At 40.7% G+C, this 13190-nt stretch overlaps 1 protein-coding gene across 2 annotated transcripts in view; it reads right to left on the reverse strand.

Moving 5' to 3' along the window:
* Position 1: 1 nt before the first annotated feature.
* The window catches only part of LOC117392469 (inactive serine protease 35-like), a 28808-nt gene continuing 15619 nt past the window's right edge, over positions 2 to 13190 (reverse strand). Inside the window, exons 2-3 of one of the 2 annotated variants that reach the window (XM_055232038.1) lie at positions 2246 to 2346; positions 2 to 1693 (exon numbers count right to left, since the gene is read on the reverse strand). In XM_055232038.1, the coding sequence (XP_055088013.1) occupies positions 406 to 1689 (1284 nt within the window). In that variant the 5' untranslated portion in view covers positions 1690 to 1693; positions 2246 to 2346 and the 3' untranslated portion in view covers positions 2 to 405. Of the gene's footprint in view, positions 1694 to 2245; positions 2374 to 13190 lie in introns of those variants that run through there. The other variant, XM_033990561.2, reaches the window with a different exon arrangement.

Below are 13190 nucleotides of genomic sequence, written 5' to 3' on the forward strand. Positions count from 1 at the left end.
CACTCATCTCTGTTTGGGTTCTTTATTTATTTGACAAATGGATCTTAAAACCCTACATATGCCCCTCCTTTAAAAACTGTACATTTTTAGGGGTAACTTTCCATTTTAAAGTGCAATGTTTGAGTTGTATTTGCAATATATATAAAATAAAATAAAAAAATTATGTAGTTATTTATTGGATATTGTAAATGAATAACTTTTCCTTTCAAGCAAGCATAACAAACTGAGCAGGCCTACTTAATAGAAACAAGTGACAGCTACTGCTACCAACCAAATCCTTATGAACACTTAGAGGCTTATAAAAATAAATGTCCCAGCCCCCTTATAATAACAGAGAATGTGTCAGTAATTTACTTTGCTAAATGTATTGCACTAAATCACAAGTGTCTGCAGCGTAAAAAAGGTTCATATCTTTTTACAGAGTTTTGGATCCCCATGTATCCAGTGGCAGATTTGTGCATATTTAGTGGGCGTGATTCTTACTGCTACATTATATTCCCTCTCCTCTCCGTTGTCCGCCTTCACCCACTGATGCCCTGAGTACACCCCAATCACCCTTCTCTGCCACTTCCCCTTACCCCCCTCCCCTCCTGCCTCCCCCCTCAAACGCACATACACCCCAGCTCCTGTCGCACCTGTCTGGGCATCACAATGTTGATAAATCAGATCATTGGACTCCTTTGCCACAGAGCAGAACCTGTAGACCACTTTCTCCTTCCCGCGTCCGTCAAGGTGACTTTTATCTGTGTCAAAACTTGAAAAGTGAATTCGTCCCATTGAAGTATCATCAGGCGCCACACCAAGATCCATGTACTTTTGCCCGGTGCGACGTTTTAGCTCCAGTAGTGCGTAGTTGTAATCAGAAGATAGAGAATTGTTGAGGCTGGCTTTGTAAATCCAGCCTTGGGGTAGTTTGGTCTCTTTAACTCGAGTCCACCGGAACACAGGTTGCTTTTTGGATATTACACTTCGCCTAATTCTTTTGGCCTCTTGTCGTCTGCTGCCTCTTCTGCCATTTTCTGCCTTTCGCCCATCCACTTCAGTCACAGTCTGATCATTCCCTTCACTCTTTTTTCTCGTTTTGTGGCCTCTTCTTCTTTTTGTCTTAAGCTGCAAAACACCAACTTTGAGCTTTTTTGCGTCTTCTAAGTAGTCCCTCCCATTGTGGATGCAGCGAGCGGCTGTCAGAACATGTTTGGGTGACACCAGGACTCCAGAACATCCAGTGGACAGGCGAACCGCAGTAGAGAAAGGATAGTTGGTGATAAAGTAAGAGTCAGAAATAACAAATCTTCCATCTGCTCCGTAGACCTGCCTCTTTCTGCGTGTGTGGCCATGGGTGTTGTCAATCACATGGGTTTGGTTAAAGTCCAGTAGAGTGATATATGTGTGTGTACATGTGCCGTTTTCATGCAAAGTTTCGTACCCCAAAAGTCTTTCTTGTTGAGTTTGGTCCAAAGGCCGTTGGTTGCTCTGACATTCAATACCACAGAAGTCTCCTGGCTCCCCATCTCTTTTTTGTTTACTAAATGAAGTAGAGTTCAAGGGCATTGTATTTGTTTCTAGTAGAATCGGGAGGCTCTGTTCAATCCAAAAGTATGTCTTGTTGTTGTCATTATCTCCATGGACAGCAGAAATAGCCAGGACAGTTACACATAGTAGAAAATATAATGTGTGTTGGAGGGCCATTGTCCTAGAAAAAAAGACAGATTTTAGTATTTTAAAACTGCAATGTAAGAAACAGCACAAGCAGCTCAAAATTCTCATAGATTTACTTACATGCTCGAACCTCAATACATTAAAGGCATATGCACATACAATAACTACTTATTACCCCATATGAAACAACTTAATAGTTCTATTTGGTATGGTTATTATTAAGTTGTTGATTTATTTTACAGCAGCTTACACGTCCATTGTAAAAACAAATAAATAAATAAATGAGTGAGTGAGTGAATGAATGAATGAATAAATGAACAAATAAATAAATAAATAAATAACAGAGCAATAAATAAATAAACGACCAGTAGAGGGCGCACGGGACCAACACTCAAATCAGCACTTATCAATTGGAAATATTTCGATGTTCACGTAAACAGTAGGCCTATTCTTATCTTATTTACTTGTGTAATTAGTTTAAACCTACCTAAAGTTAAAGTCAACTGGACAATATAGCATTAATTTAACAAACATAATTTGACTCTTCTCATACAAAGTAGTATGCACAAAACACGTTTGTTCCTACCTCACTGTTAAAATATACTTCCTTTGAATGTTGTTCTTCTTAGCAATATAAAACGTGGTGCATCCCGACAGCTTTCAAAAGAATAGTCCCCCTCATTTTCACTGCGTTAACTTCAATCCAACCAACATCCCACTGGTAAACTAGAAAAAATCAGCAGGCTCAAAGGAGCATGCGCCCCGCCTCCTTCTGCCAGTGGATGAAATACAGCCTATTTAAAAGCATAGGATGTAGGATTTTAAACATATAATGTATCTGTGTCCCCAAGGTAAAGTGTTCCAGTCAAATATATTTTACTAAAAATTGTAATGCTGAGTTATTCTTAGTTATAAAAAACAAACAAACCCCAAAACAAAACAAAAAAAACGTGTAAAACGGAGAGCAAGTGATCAAGTGGTCTCTCAAAGTACAAATCTGCAGTCCACCCAGTGACAGCGCTGCTGGCCAGTGCTTTGCTGGATTTGGTTCATTCACCATTCAAACATGTGCATATATTTTTCTGAACAGACAGATGCACCAGGCAGTATTTTTCAGCAATCCTCACAATTTGTCAACAAGATCAAATCATTCACATGAGTTTCATGTTTCAAACAGATTTCTGTGATTATTACCAGTTTTGTATAGTTGAATAAAATGTGTATTTTTATAATGCTTTCATTTTGACCAAACCAAATATTTCCTGTTATATAAAAACAATGTTCTTAAAACATTTAAGTGGTTACTTTGTGTGAAATCACTGAAAATATGAATATATCTGGCGGGGGCAATAACAGTGCACGATCTAGAGTACTGGTCTCCATGTGCTCATTTTTTCAACTTCTTAAGGTAAATGACTGCTCATATCTACAAAGCACAGACAATTTTTCAATTGAATTTCACAACTTCTGAAGTTACAGCAGTTTCTTAAAGCTACCATCTCTAAATTTATTAGATTTTTTTTTTACCAGTAGATCACAGTGAATCTAGTTCTTTCCTCTCATCCTCCCGTCACGTGGCCTCTGTTCAGACCATGGATCTCTTAAAACTGGAGAAGGTATTGTTATCTTAGAGCTGTCACAAGTTGCATTAGTGGCCACTCATTGGTATTATAAAAAATCCCTCCTGCCCAGAAAGGATTTTTCTCATAGAGCACAATGTAATCACAAACTGCTCGTGTTCAGCTGACAGGGCATCTACAACTTTCAGAGAGGCCAAATTTTGTCGCGATTTTTACCTATTTTCAGATCATACATTTTTCTCAGCTACACTCTATGTTCGCTCTAGCTAAGCTCACATGCTGATTGGGTAGAGCTGTCACGTAGAATGTGAGCAATGCAAAAGAGCCAAACTGTCATGAGCTGCAGGTTTAAAACATGGTTCAGAAGCGCCCTGGGAGCATAAACATTATAATTTATAATTTACTTATTATTCCCTTGCTTCCTTCGCAGCCACTCCGGTCACTCATGTCACGCGAAGTCTCAGCTGCACATGGTCAATGGACAGGGCACGATTGGGTGCACCTATCCACTTAAGGCTAAACTTGTGACAAGCCCAATTGAGCATAGTCCATTGACTTCAATGGGTGGCCATGTTTAGGCCCTAGGGCTTGGTTCAGGCTCACATGAGCTCTCTGATGTTCTTCTGTCAGGCCAAAGCTGGCACACTATCAGACTGCAGTCACATAGAAAGCATCTAGTATAGCATGAAGTGTGAGAATACAACGGGCGGGTTGGCCTATCTAATTACAGACGGTAGCTTTAGGTAGCGCTTTATAATGACATTCCTAATCATCACATTGTGGACAAATTTGTCACGGGGGCGTGGTGAGAACCAAGAACCAGACCATGACTGGTTATAATTAGGACTCCAGGAAATGAATGTCAATGTAATACCTACACACCATGAACAAATAACATGTAGTTGTGTGTGTGTTTGTGTGAATGTGTATAGTTTGGTTTGGTTGCATAATATTCCAGATATATGCAAACCTGGCAGTAAGGTACAGTCATTGCTTTGAAAACATGTGATAATGCTACCTTCAGATTAGCAACTTCTTTTTGTACAAAGTGTCTGATGATGAACCTGGCCTTGTGCTTGGTCACTCTGCCTGTTTGGATCCATGCTGTTCTGTGGAACTGGGCTCTGGGTGTCACCACCTGTAAGATTCTGACATTTCTACTATGTAGTATCTACAGCAGTGTACTGACCATAACTGCTCCAGTGCTACATGCAGGTTGTGCACCCACAGAGAAGTATCAAATTCAAGAAGATCCTTGCCGTGCTAAACCAGGCAATATTTTTCAGTAGTGCATCTACCTTCAAACTTGTCAGCACTATCATAGTGACATTTTTTGTACTGTGGATGCTGTACTTAATTTTTAATCTCGTGATTGTGGGAGGGGTTTTTATTTGTGGAGGTGTTCCGTTTTATAATGTTGGCTTTGACATTTTTGAAGGTTTAACATTAATCAGCAGTACTATAAATCCACTTCTCTACGCTTCTGCGGTTGGATTATCTGTAAAAATACAAACCCTCAACAAGATAAACTAATTCACTGTAAGATTTATATCTATACCTGGTAAAATCATTGTGTATCGTTGGATGAAATGTGTAGTTTTACCATACTTTAATGTAAAGACCACAATTAAATATTTATTGCTCAGCATGTATAATTAACCTATTTTAAGTTGATCCATAAGAGTCAGCACAACACATGCTTGGCCATGAGTTTTGGGTTTTGTGTTCTTAGTCTTTCTTATCTTTAAAGCAAAAGATAAACTTGCTTAACCAGCCCACAATCCACAAACAACTGAGAGAAATGTTGCATAGTGTTGTGTAAAGGTTAAAATAATGCAATTCAAGTTTAAGAAGTGGAACTTTACTGGTAAACTGTTGAACTTTCTGAGTGACAATGTGGTGAGTCTTTAATTGGCCCTCGCCACTCACGAAGTGATGGCGAGGGGCATTGTTCTTCCTGGGTTTCTTCTTCTTCTTCTTATTTTTTTTCCGCCAAAAGGATCGCAGTTTTCACCCCCTGAATGTCGACGAAAAGTCTCACATATAGGTATAGGATTGACCGGCTCGGCGAAAAATTTCATAAAATTGGCATCGCGACAATGTCCGAAGCACGCCGGCTCGACAGCGCCACCTAGAAAATTCAAAATTTTAAAATGAATTGGGAGCCGACACGCATTTTTCGCCCTAGCTTGACGAAATTCACTCCAGTGATAGAGCTCATGGAGACAAGCAAAAAAAGCCAATCATAGTGCGGCCCTAGGACGGACAGGAAGTCGGCTATATTGAATCGAAAATTCGCCAAATTTTTTCGTTGCGTATTTTCAAAACGCTACTAGTCTCAGGTTTTTGGTCCAAATGAGCTCAGATTTCACATGCCACATCCAGACACATGGGTTTTCAAAAGTTATCCACGTTTTCTCCAAATTCCACACGATTCGCCCGTACGCCACCGCCGAAATACGCCTTCGTTTCCTGTTTTTTCGATGTCCTCTCACGACCACAGGCATTGCCCTACAGAGCTCACATTCACATCACATATGTGAGATTGGGGCATGAATGGAATGCAATATTAATTTTAATCAAAATGAACACTATAGCGCCCCCTACCATAGGGGTGAAATGCGAACATTATCGGATTCCTACGAAATTCGGGGACTAAATTGGGGGCATGACGTGGACCAAAAAATAATATTACGGGCATAGGCCATTTTTCACACCTGGCCACCAGGGGCGCAAAGACTCCAAAAAAAATCATTTAAAAATGTCTGACACGCACATGCATTGGTCTACACAGCTCAAATTCACATCACACGTGTGATATGAGGGTATTAATAAAATGGATTATTAATTATAATAAAAATGAACACTATAGCGCCCCCTATCATAGGGGTGAAACGCCAATATTATCGGATTCCTACGAAATTTGGGGAATAAATCAGTGGCATCAGAAGAAACAAAAAATTACATTATGGCCATGAGTAATTTTCCACGGTTGGCCACCAGGGGCGCAAATACAAAAAAAAAATCATAAAAAAATTTCTGACACGCACATGCATTGGGCTACACAGCTCAAATTCACATCACACGTGTGATGTGAGAGTATTAATAGAATGCACTATTAATTGTTATCTAAATGAACACTATAGCGCCCCCTACAGTATTGGTAAAATACACAACTTTGTCCGATTGGCATGAAACTTGGGGAGATAATTGTGGGCATTAAAAGGGTCAAAAAAGTCCATTACACCATACCTGTATTATGTACGTGGTTGCCGGTGCAAAGCCACAGACCCCTCTCATATAGAGTCAGGGCCACACAGCTCAGGGCCACACTGCATATTAACATTGTTCTTCGTTTTTCCACCAAAACAATCGCATTTTTCACCCCCTGAACATTCACGAAAAGTCTCACATGGGGGTATAGGATCGACCAGCTCGGCAAAAAATTTCATAAAATTGGTGTCCGTAAAATGTCCCATGCCCCCTGACTCGACGGCGCCACCTAAAAATTCACCCCTATGGGAGAGGAGCCTGGTTTATTTTGGAAAACACACACAAAAATCAGAACAGTGATAGAGAATGGGGGGACAAGCATAAATATGAATTGAAGTACTGCTCTATGACAGACAGGAAGTCGGCCATTTTGGATCAAAAATTCGCCACTTCATTCGCAGCGTGTTTTCAAAACGCTACTAGTCTCAGGTTTTTGGTCCAAATGAGCTCAGATTTCACATGCCACATCCAGACACATGGGTTTGCAGAAGTTATCCACGTTTTCTCCAAATTCCACACGGTTCGCCCGTACGCCGCCACCGAAATACGCCTTCGTTTCCTGTTTTTTCGATGTCCTCTCACGACCACAGGCATTGCCCTACAGAGCTCACATTCACATCACATATGCAAGATTGGGGCATGAATGGAATGCAATATTAATTTTAATCAAAATGAACACTATAGCGCCCCCTACCATAAGGGTGAAACGCAAACATTATATATATATTCCTACGAAATTCGGGAGATAAATTGGGGGCATGAAATAAATTGGGGGCATGACGTGGACCAAAAAATAATATTACGGGCATAGGTCTTTTTTCACACTTGGCCACCAGGGGCGCAAATACAAAAAAAAAAAATCATTAAAAAATTTCTTACACGCACATACATGGTTCTAGACAGCTGAAATTCTCATCACACATGTGATATCAGGGTATTAATAGAATGCACTATTAATTGTTATCTAAATGAACACTATAGCGCCCCCTACAGTATTGGTAAAATACACAACTTTGTCCGATTGGCATGAAACTTGGGGAGATAATTGGGGGCATTAAAAGGGTCAAAAAAGTCAAATACACCATACCTGTATTATGTACGTAGTTGCCGGTGCAAAGCCACAGACCCCTCTCATATAGAGTCAGGGCCACACAGCCCAGGCCCACACTGCATATTAACATTGTTCTTCGTTTTTCACATTTTTCACCCCCTGAACATGCACGAAAAGTCTCACATGGGGGTATAGAATCGACCGGCTCGGCAAAAAATTTCATAAAATTGGTGTCGGGAAAATGTCCCATGCCCCCTGACTCGACAGCGCCACCTAAAATTTCACCCCTATGGGAGAGGAGCCTGTTTAATTTTGGAATACATGCACAAAATTCGGAACAGTGATAGAGCACCATGGAACAAGCATAAAAATGAATTGAAGCACTGCTGTATGACGGACAGGAAATTGGCCATTTTGGATCAAAAATTCGCCGCTTCATTCGCAGCGTGTTTTCAAAATGCTACTAGTCTCAGGTTTTTGGTCCAAATGAGCTCAGATTTCACATGCCACATCCAGACACATGGGTTTTCAGAAGTTATCCACGTTTTCTCCGAATTCCACACGGTTCGCCCGTACGCCGCCACCGAAATACGCCTTCGTTTCCTGTTTTTTCGATGTCCTCTCACGACCACAGGCATTGCCCTACAGAGCTCACATTCACATCACATATGCGAGATTGGGCCTTGAATGGAATGCAATATTAATTTTAATCAAAATGAACACTATAGCGCCCCCTACCATAGAGGTGAAATGCCAACATTATCCAATTCCTATGAAATTTGGGGCATCAATTCATGGTCTCAGAAGAAACAAAAAATTACATTATGGCCATGGGTTATTTTCCACTGTTGGCCACCAGGGGCGCAATGAATTGAAAAGAAATTGGCACTTGGCACTTTGACTTGCATGTCTATGAATCATATCTACTCCTAGGTTTTTCATCCAAATTACATCAAACTCCACATACAGCATGTACATATGTCGATTGTCAATAATCATCCACGTTTTGGGGATATTCTTTATGGTTCATGAGTAGGATGCCCTCAAAATATGACTTCGTCATTGGATTTAAATTCCTACAAGACTTTTCCTTAAGTGCAAATGAAACCTGTGTAGTCCTAGGTTTTTCATCCAAATTTCCTCAAACTCCACATACAGCATGTACACATGATTATTGTCAATAATCATCCACGTTTTGGGGATATTCTTTCTGGTTTATGCACAGCACACTGTCAAAATATGACTGCTTTCCTGCATATTTGATTCCCTCTCACAGACACGTGGATCAGACTAAAAAGCTCAAATTCTAATCACTGATGCGGATTAAAACTGTGAATAGAGAACCATTATAAACATGTGGCCAGTGACCTCCATAGCGCCCCCTACTGTACAGGTAAAAAACTCAACTTTGTCCGATTGGCATGAAAGTTGGTGATATCATTGTGGACCTCAAAAGAGGCAAAAAAGTCCATTACACCATACCTGTATTGTGCACGAGGTTGCCGGTTCAACGGCGTGGACCTCCATTATAATGTGTTGGTCACACATATTTATATAGAAACTGTGTGAAGGGGGGCGGATTGCGGCCGTGGGGTGGCCAGGCGGGGAAAATGGTGCGTGGGGCGGTGGCCGGACCCGGGCGGTCGCATGGGGGGGCGGTCGCGCGGGGGGCGAGGGCCATCATCGCCGCTTGCGGCTTTAAATTATGCTTATATTCAGTCCAGTCATGTGTCTTTCTATTGTCCCATTACGTGCGTGCTGGTCAGCCTTGATCAGAGCAGAGGTTTGTGGACAATATTGTGGTCACTGACTGTAGAGTTGGTGGTATATGTCTGCATGGCGATAAGCATAAAGAACCCCAATGATGAAACTTTGATATCCCCTGGCCACCCTTAACCTAAAACTCTAGCTCTATTTTCACAGGAAAGGCTTACATAGCAGTAAGTAGTGTTTGTTGTGCAGATATCTTTATCACACGTCAAGAATTCATGTTTGATGTTTATACTGACCCAATGTCAGTTGATGAAAATGGCAACACTCACTCAGCCTACTGTGTTTGAAAACTCTACATGTACAGAAAAAATATTAATAAATCTTTAAGGTGAGGAGAGGATAATACGGAAAAAAAAAATGCTTTGAACATGAGACATAGTACAGGTAGACAAATGTGTGTGTAATGTTGACATTTGTGTTGTTAAAGTCACAATGATATCCCTAAAGCCCATACAGTGTCTGACTGGACCACAGCTTGTTGATGAACATTGGTAAAATGTACTGATTGTGTTATTAAGGTTCTTGCATCATTGTGGGCAAAATACAATAGTTTTATTTTATTATACAGTCACATTTTACTGCTACATCAATGCACATATTTAAGAGAAATACTTTACATGGACATAATTGTATAACAACATATGTGTGTGTGCAATACCCTTTGTGTGTCTTGCTTATTTCGAATGTCCTTTTATTAGTGCTACCACAGAGATGAGGGGATGGTCTTACTACTCACTTGGCCTGATACTGCTGTAAGGAAACATTCAGGGTAAATATTTATGGATATATGATTTTTTATTATATCCTCACATGATTTGTCAATTACAGTTTTGCTTGTTAGTGCTCAGTTATATCAGTGAAATATACAGATAATTCATCTTTTGTGTGTTATTCTTACAGCACCCGTAGATTAAACTCCATCATATGTATGCCTGCTGATATGGGCCTATTTTATCATAGGTTGGTTTTGTAGTCCTTCGAGAGATACATACATCTGTGTGCTGCTGAGTGATCTTCCTGGTCTGGATCAGTCTTTTTCCACTGCTATGGCGACACTGATGGAGAGATGGCACACAGGCTTGAACTTTTGTCAGACCACCTAATGCTACAGTAACAGCAGCAGCTAAAATTCAGGGTGAACATTTTCGTTCTGTAACATATGTTCTGTAATATCCAAATGCTAATAAACTTATACATTTATGTGAAAGCATGTATTGTTTTACATTGCAAACATGTGTTTTAAAAAGATGACATTTACAAGAACACTGTACTGCATTGTCAAACTTAGCAGACATTATTCAAGTTTGATTTGACAATTGTCAGCTGGACAAAAGTTGTAGGATTGAAGACATTTTGCTGCATATCCAAGCTGATCCTTCAGTTCTGGTCAGATTGCTGATGGACACTGCTTTATATCTGATCAGAACTGAAGAAGCGGCTTGGATGAGCAGTGAAATGTCTTCATTCCAACAACTTTTTGTCCAGTTGACAGATTTACTTTTGGTTTTTACTATAGATCAAACGGTGATCACTGAGGGATTACACAGACAAACATGATCAGTTACACATTAATTTACCTTTGAAATGTACAATGCTAATCAAAACCATTTGGTCCAGTAATCAATACACTGATTTGCATAATGTGTAAATATAATTGTTGTACTGTACTAAAAGCAAATATAGGCAGTGGTATTACAACAGTCTAACACCTAGGGATGGAAATGAGACAAAAAACAAAATCTCTAAATGTGCACATTCTAATAAAAATGACAATATATCAACAATATTTACTGTTCAGAATTTTCTGTCTGGTGCAATAACAGAATAAGACAAAACTATGTAGTAATGGGCCACTGTAGACCACACCGAAAACATACACACCCGTGACAGATAAGTTAAACGGTGCCTGTCCCTGGGGCGGGGTTTTCCAGCGTTGGCTCCTTGCTGTGCTCTGGTATGTGTGTTGCAGCTGGTGAATCACACACAGATACTTGCAAATACATTCCATGTCAGCACACACAAGGCTCCTCTTCAAATCACTAATGCACGCAGAAAATAAACAGGATCAGAAAATAGAGTGAAGACGAAAGTAAACAGAACCCATGTGACCTAACGGGTGTGTAAACCCTCATTTCCACTGACACGGTTCGCTAGGGGCAGCCTTGGCTAAATGTCTTTTTGTTATTCAATTTAGATTTTATTAAGTTAATATTAGTTATGTTGAGGTGAAGTCAGTTGTTCACGTAGTACAGCCACCACTACCAGCTATCTGATGTGGAGTGAGACGACTGTTTGCTGTGCCTGTCAGGTTTAGGTGACAGCTAATTTTCTGAACTGATTGTTGAATATGTTGTCTTTACTCAAATTAGGTGATGCTTTGTTTCCCTTCACTCACCTTTTCCTATGCCAGGTCCTGTCTCCTGTGTGCACTGCCCTGCTAACATCCAAGCTTGTGCTCACTTATTACTGGGACTTGGCTGAAGAGGCGGACGAACTCTGGTTGGCATTCTGGTTAGATGTGTTCTATCAAAAATTATGACTGGATTCGATCAGTTCAAATCACACAAATTGATTCCAATGGCAAATGCAATCTAATACCATTTTGGAGTAAAGGCTCAGCGCTCTGTCCCCCGTGTTCATCAGCAGCAGGAAAGCGACAGAGCCCACGTTCACAGTTGCTTTTGGTACTTACCAATGTACACTGCAGTAGCTAAACATGGTGTTGAGTATTCTATTACTACAGCGGGCCCACTAGTTTTCGCTTGTGCACCCAGTTTAGATGTGATCAAGCTTATAATAGCCGAAGAGGAGTTCACAAACACGGAGCGGGTTTCCATTGTGCACCGTTCCAACAGTCCCTGGACTTCTCTCCTTCACATGGTTCCCAAGTCTGGTGAGTGGCGCCAGTGTGGATGTTTCTGACGCCTTGACAATGCCACTACTAATGACCTGGTTCCACACATTCAGGATTTTTCTGTGCATTTGGCTGAAGCAGTTTTCTTCTTAAAAGTTGATTTGGTGAGGGGCTATCACCAGATCTCAGTACATCCTCAAGATGTGTCCAAGACAGCAGTCATACCTCCTTTTGGACTTTTTAAGTTTCTAAGGATGCCGTCCTCTTAATTGTGTCAGCGTATTTTTGATGCTGTCATTCATTGTTGGTTAAGATGGTGTGTGCTAAGTTTGTGTATGGATGTTGTAACCTATTTCAAGGTATGTACATATCTCGACCTCTAGGTTCATAGAAGCTGAGATATAGCAACTATAGCAACATATGGGCCCAGAATAAACTAAAAATAAAAATGTCCTGTGGGAAATGTTCTTCAATCAATGGTCAAGCCAGTGAGTCAGGGGAATAGTCAAGTCATGGAATGTATCCAAAGTAGACTTTGGCTGAGCTTGTGTGGGAGGTTGAGCATTACCGCTAGACATAGTTGGTCTCACTTTCACTCACAGCTTGGGCTCTGGAACCCAATTCCCTTAGAGGGGCTGGACTCTCCATTTCTTTGGCGTTGTCCTCGGGGTGAGGATGTTGGAGTTCTCCCCGGTGAACCAGAAGATCACGTCCCTGAGCCTTAGCGACTTACCATAACTCTCTGCATGTTGTGGGGCTGTCTTGGCTGACACATTTCTGCAACATTGTTTGGCGGTTACAGCAGTGGTCCCCAACCACGCATTTGCTACCAGGCCGCACAAAAACAGTAAATAATTTATCAGCAACCGCATCTTCTCTGACATAACTTTCGCCCGTCCCTCATGACGCACTAATAAGCTCGTCCGTAGATATATAATGAAAATCCTGATAGGAAATTGCCACAGAAATCTATTTGATGTAGTGGCAAGTATATTATCTG

Source organism: Periophthalmus magnuspinnatus, chromosome 24 (assembly GCF_009829125.3).
Source record: "Periophthalmus magnuspinnatus isolate fPerMag1 chromosome 24, fPerMag1.2.pri, whole genome shotgun sequence".
Lineage (NCBI taxonomy): Eukaryota > Metazoa > Chordata > Actinopteri > Gobiiformes > Gobiidae > Periophthalmus > Periophthalmus magnuspinnatus.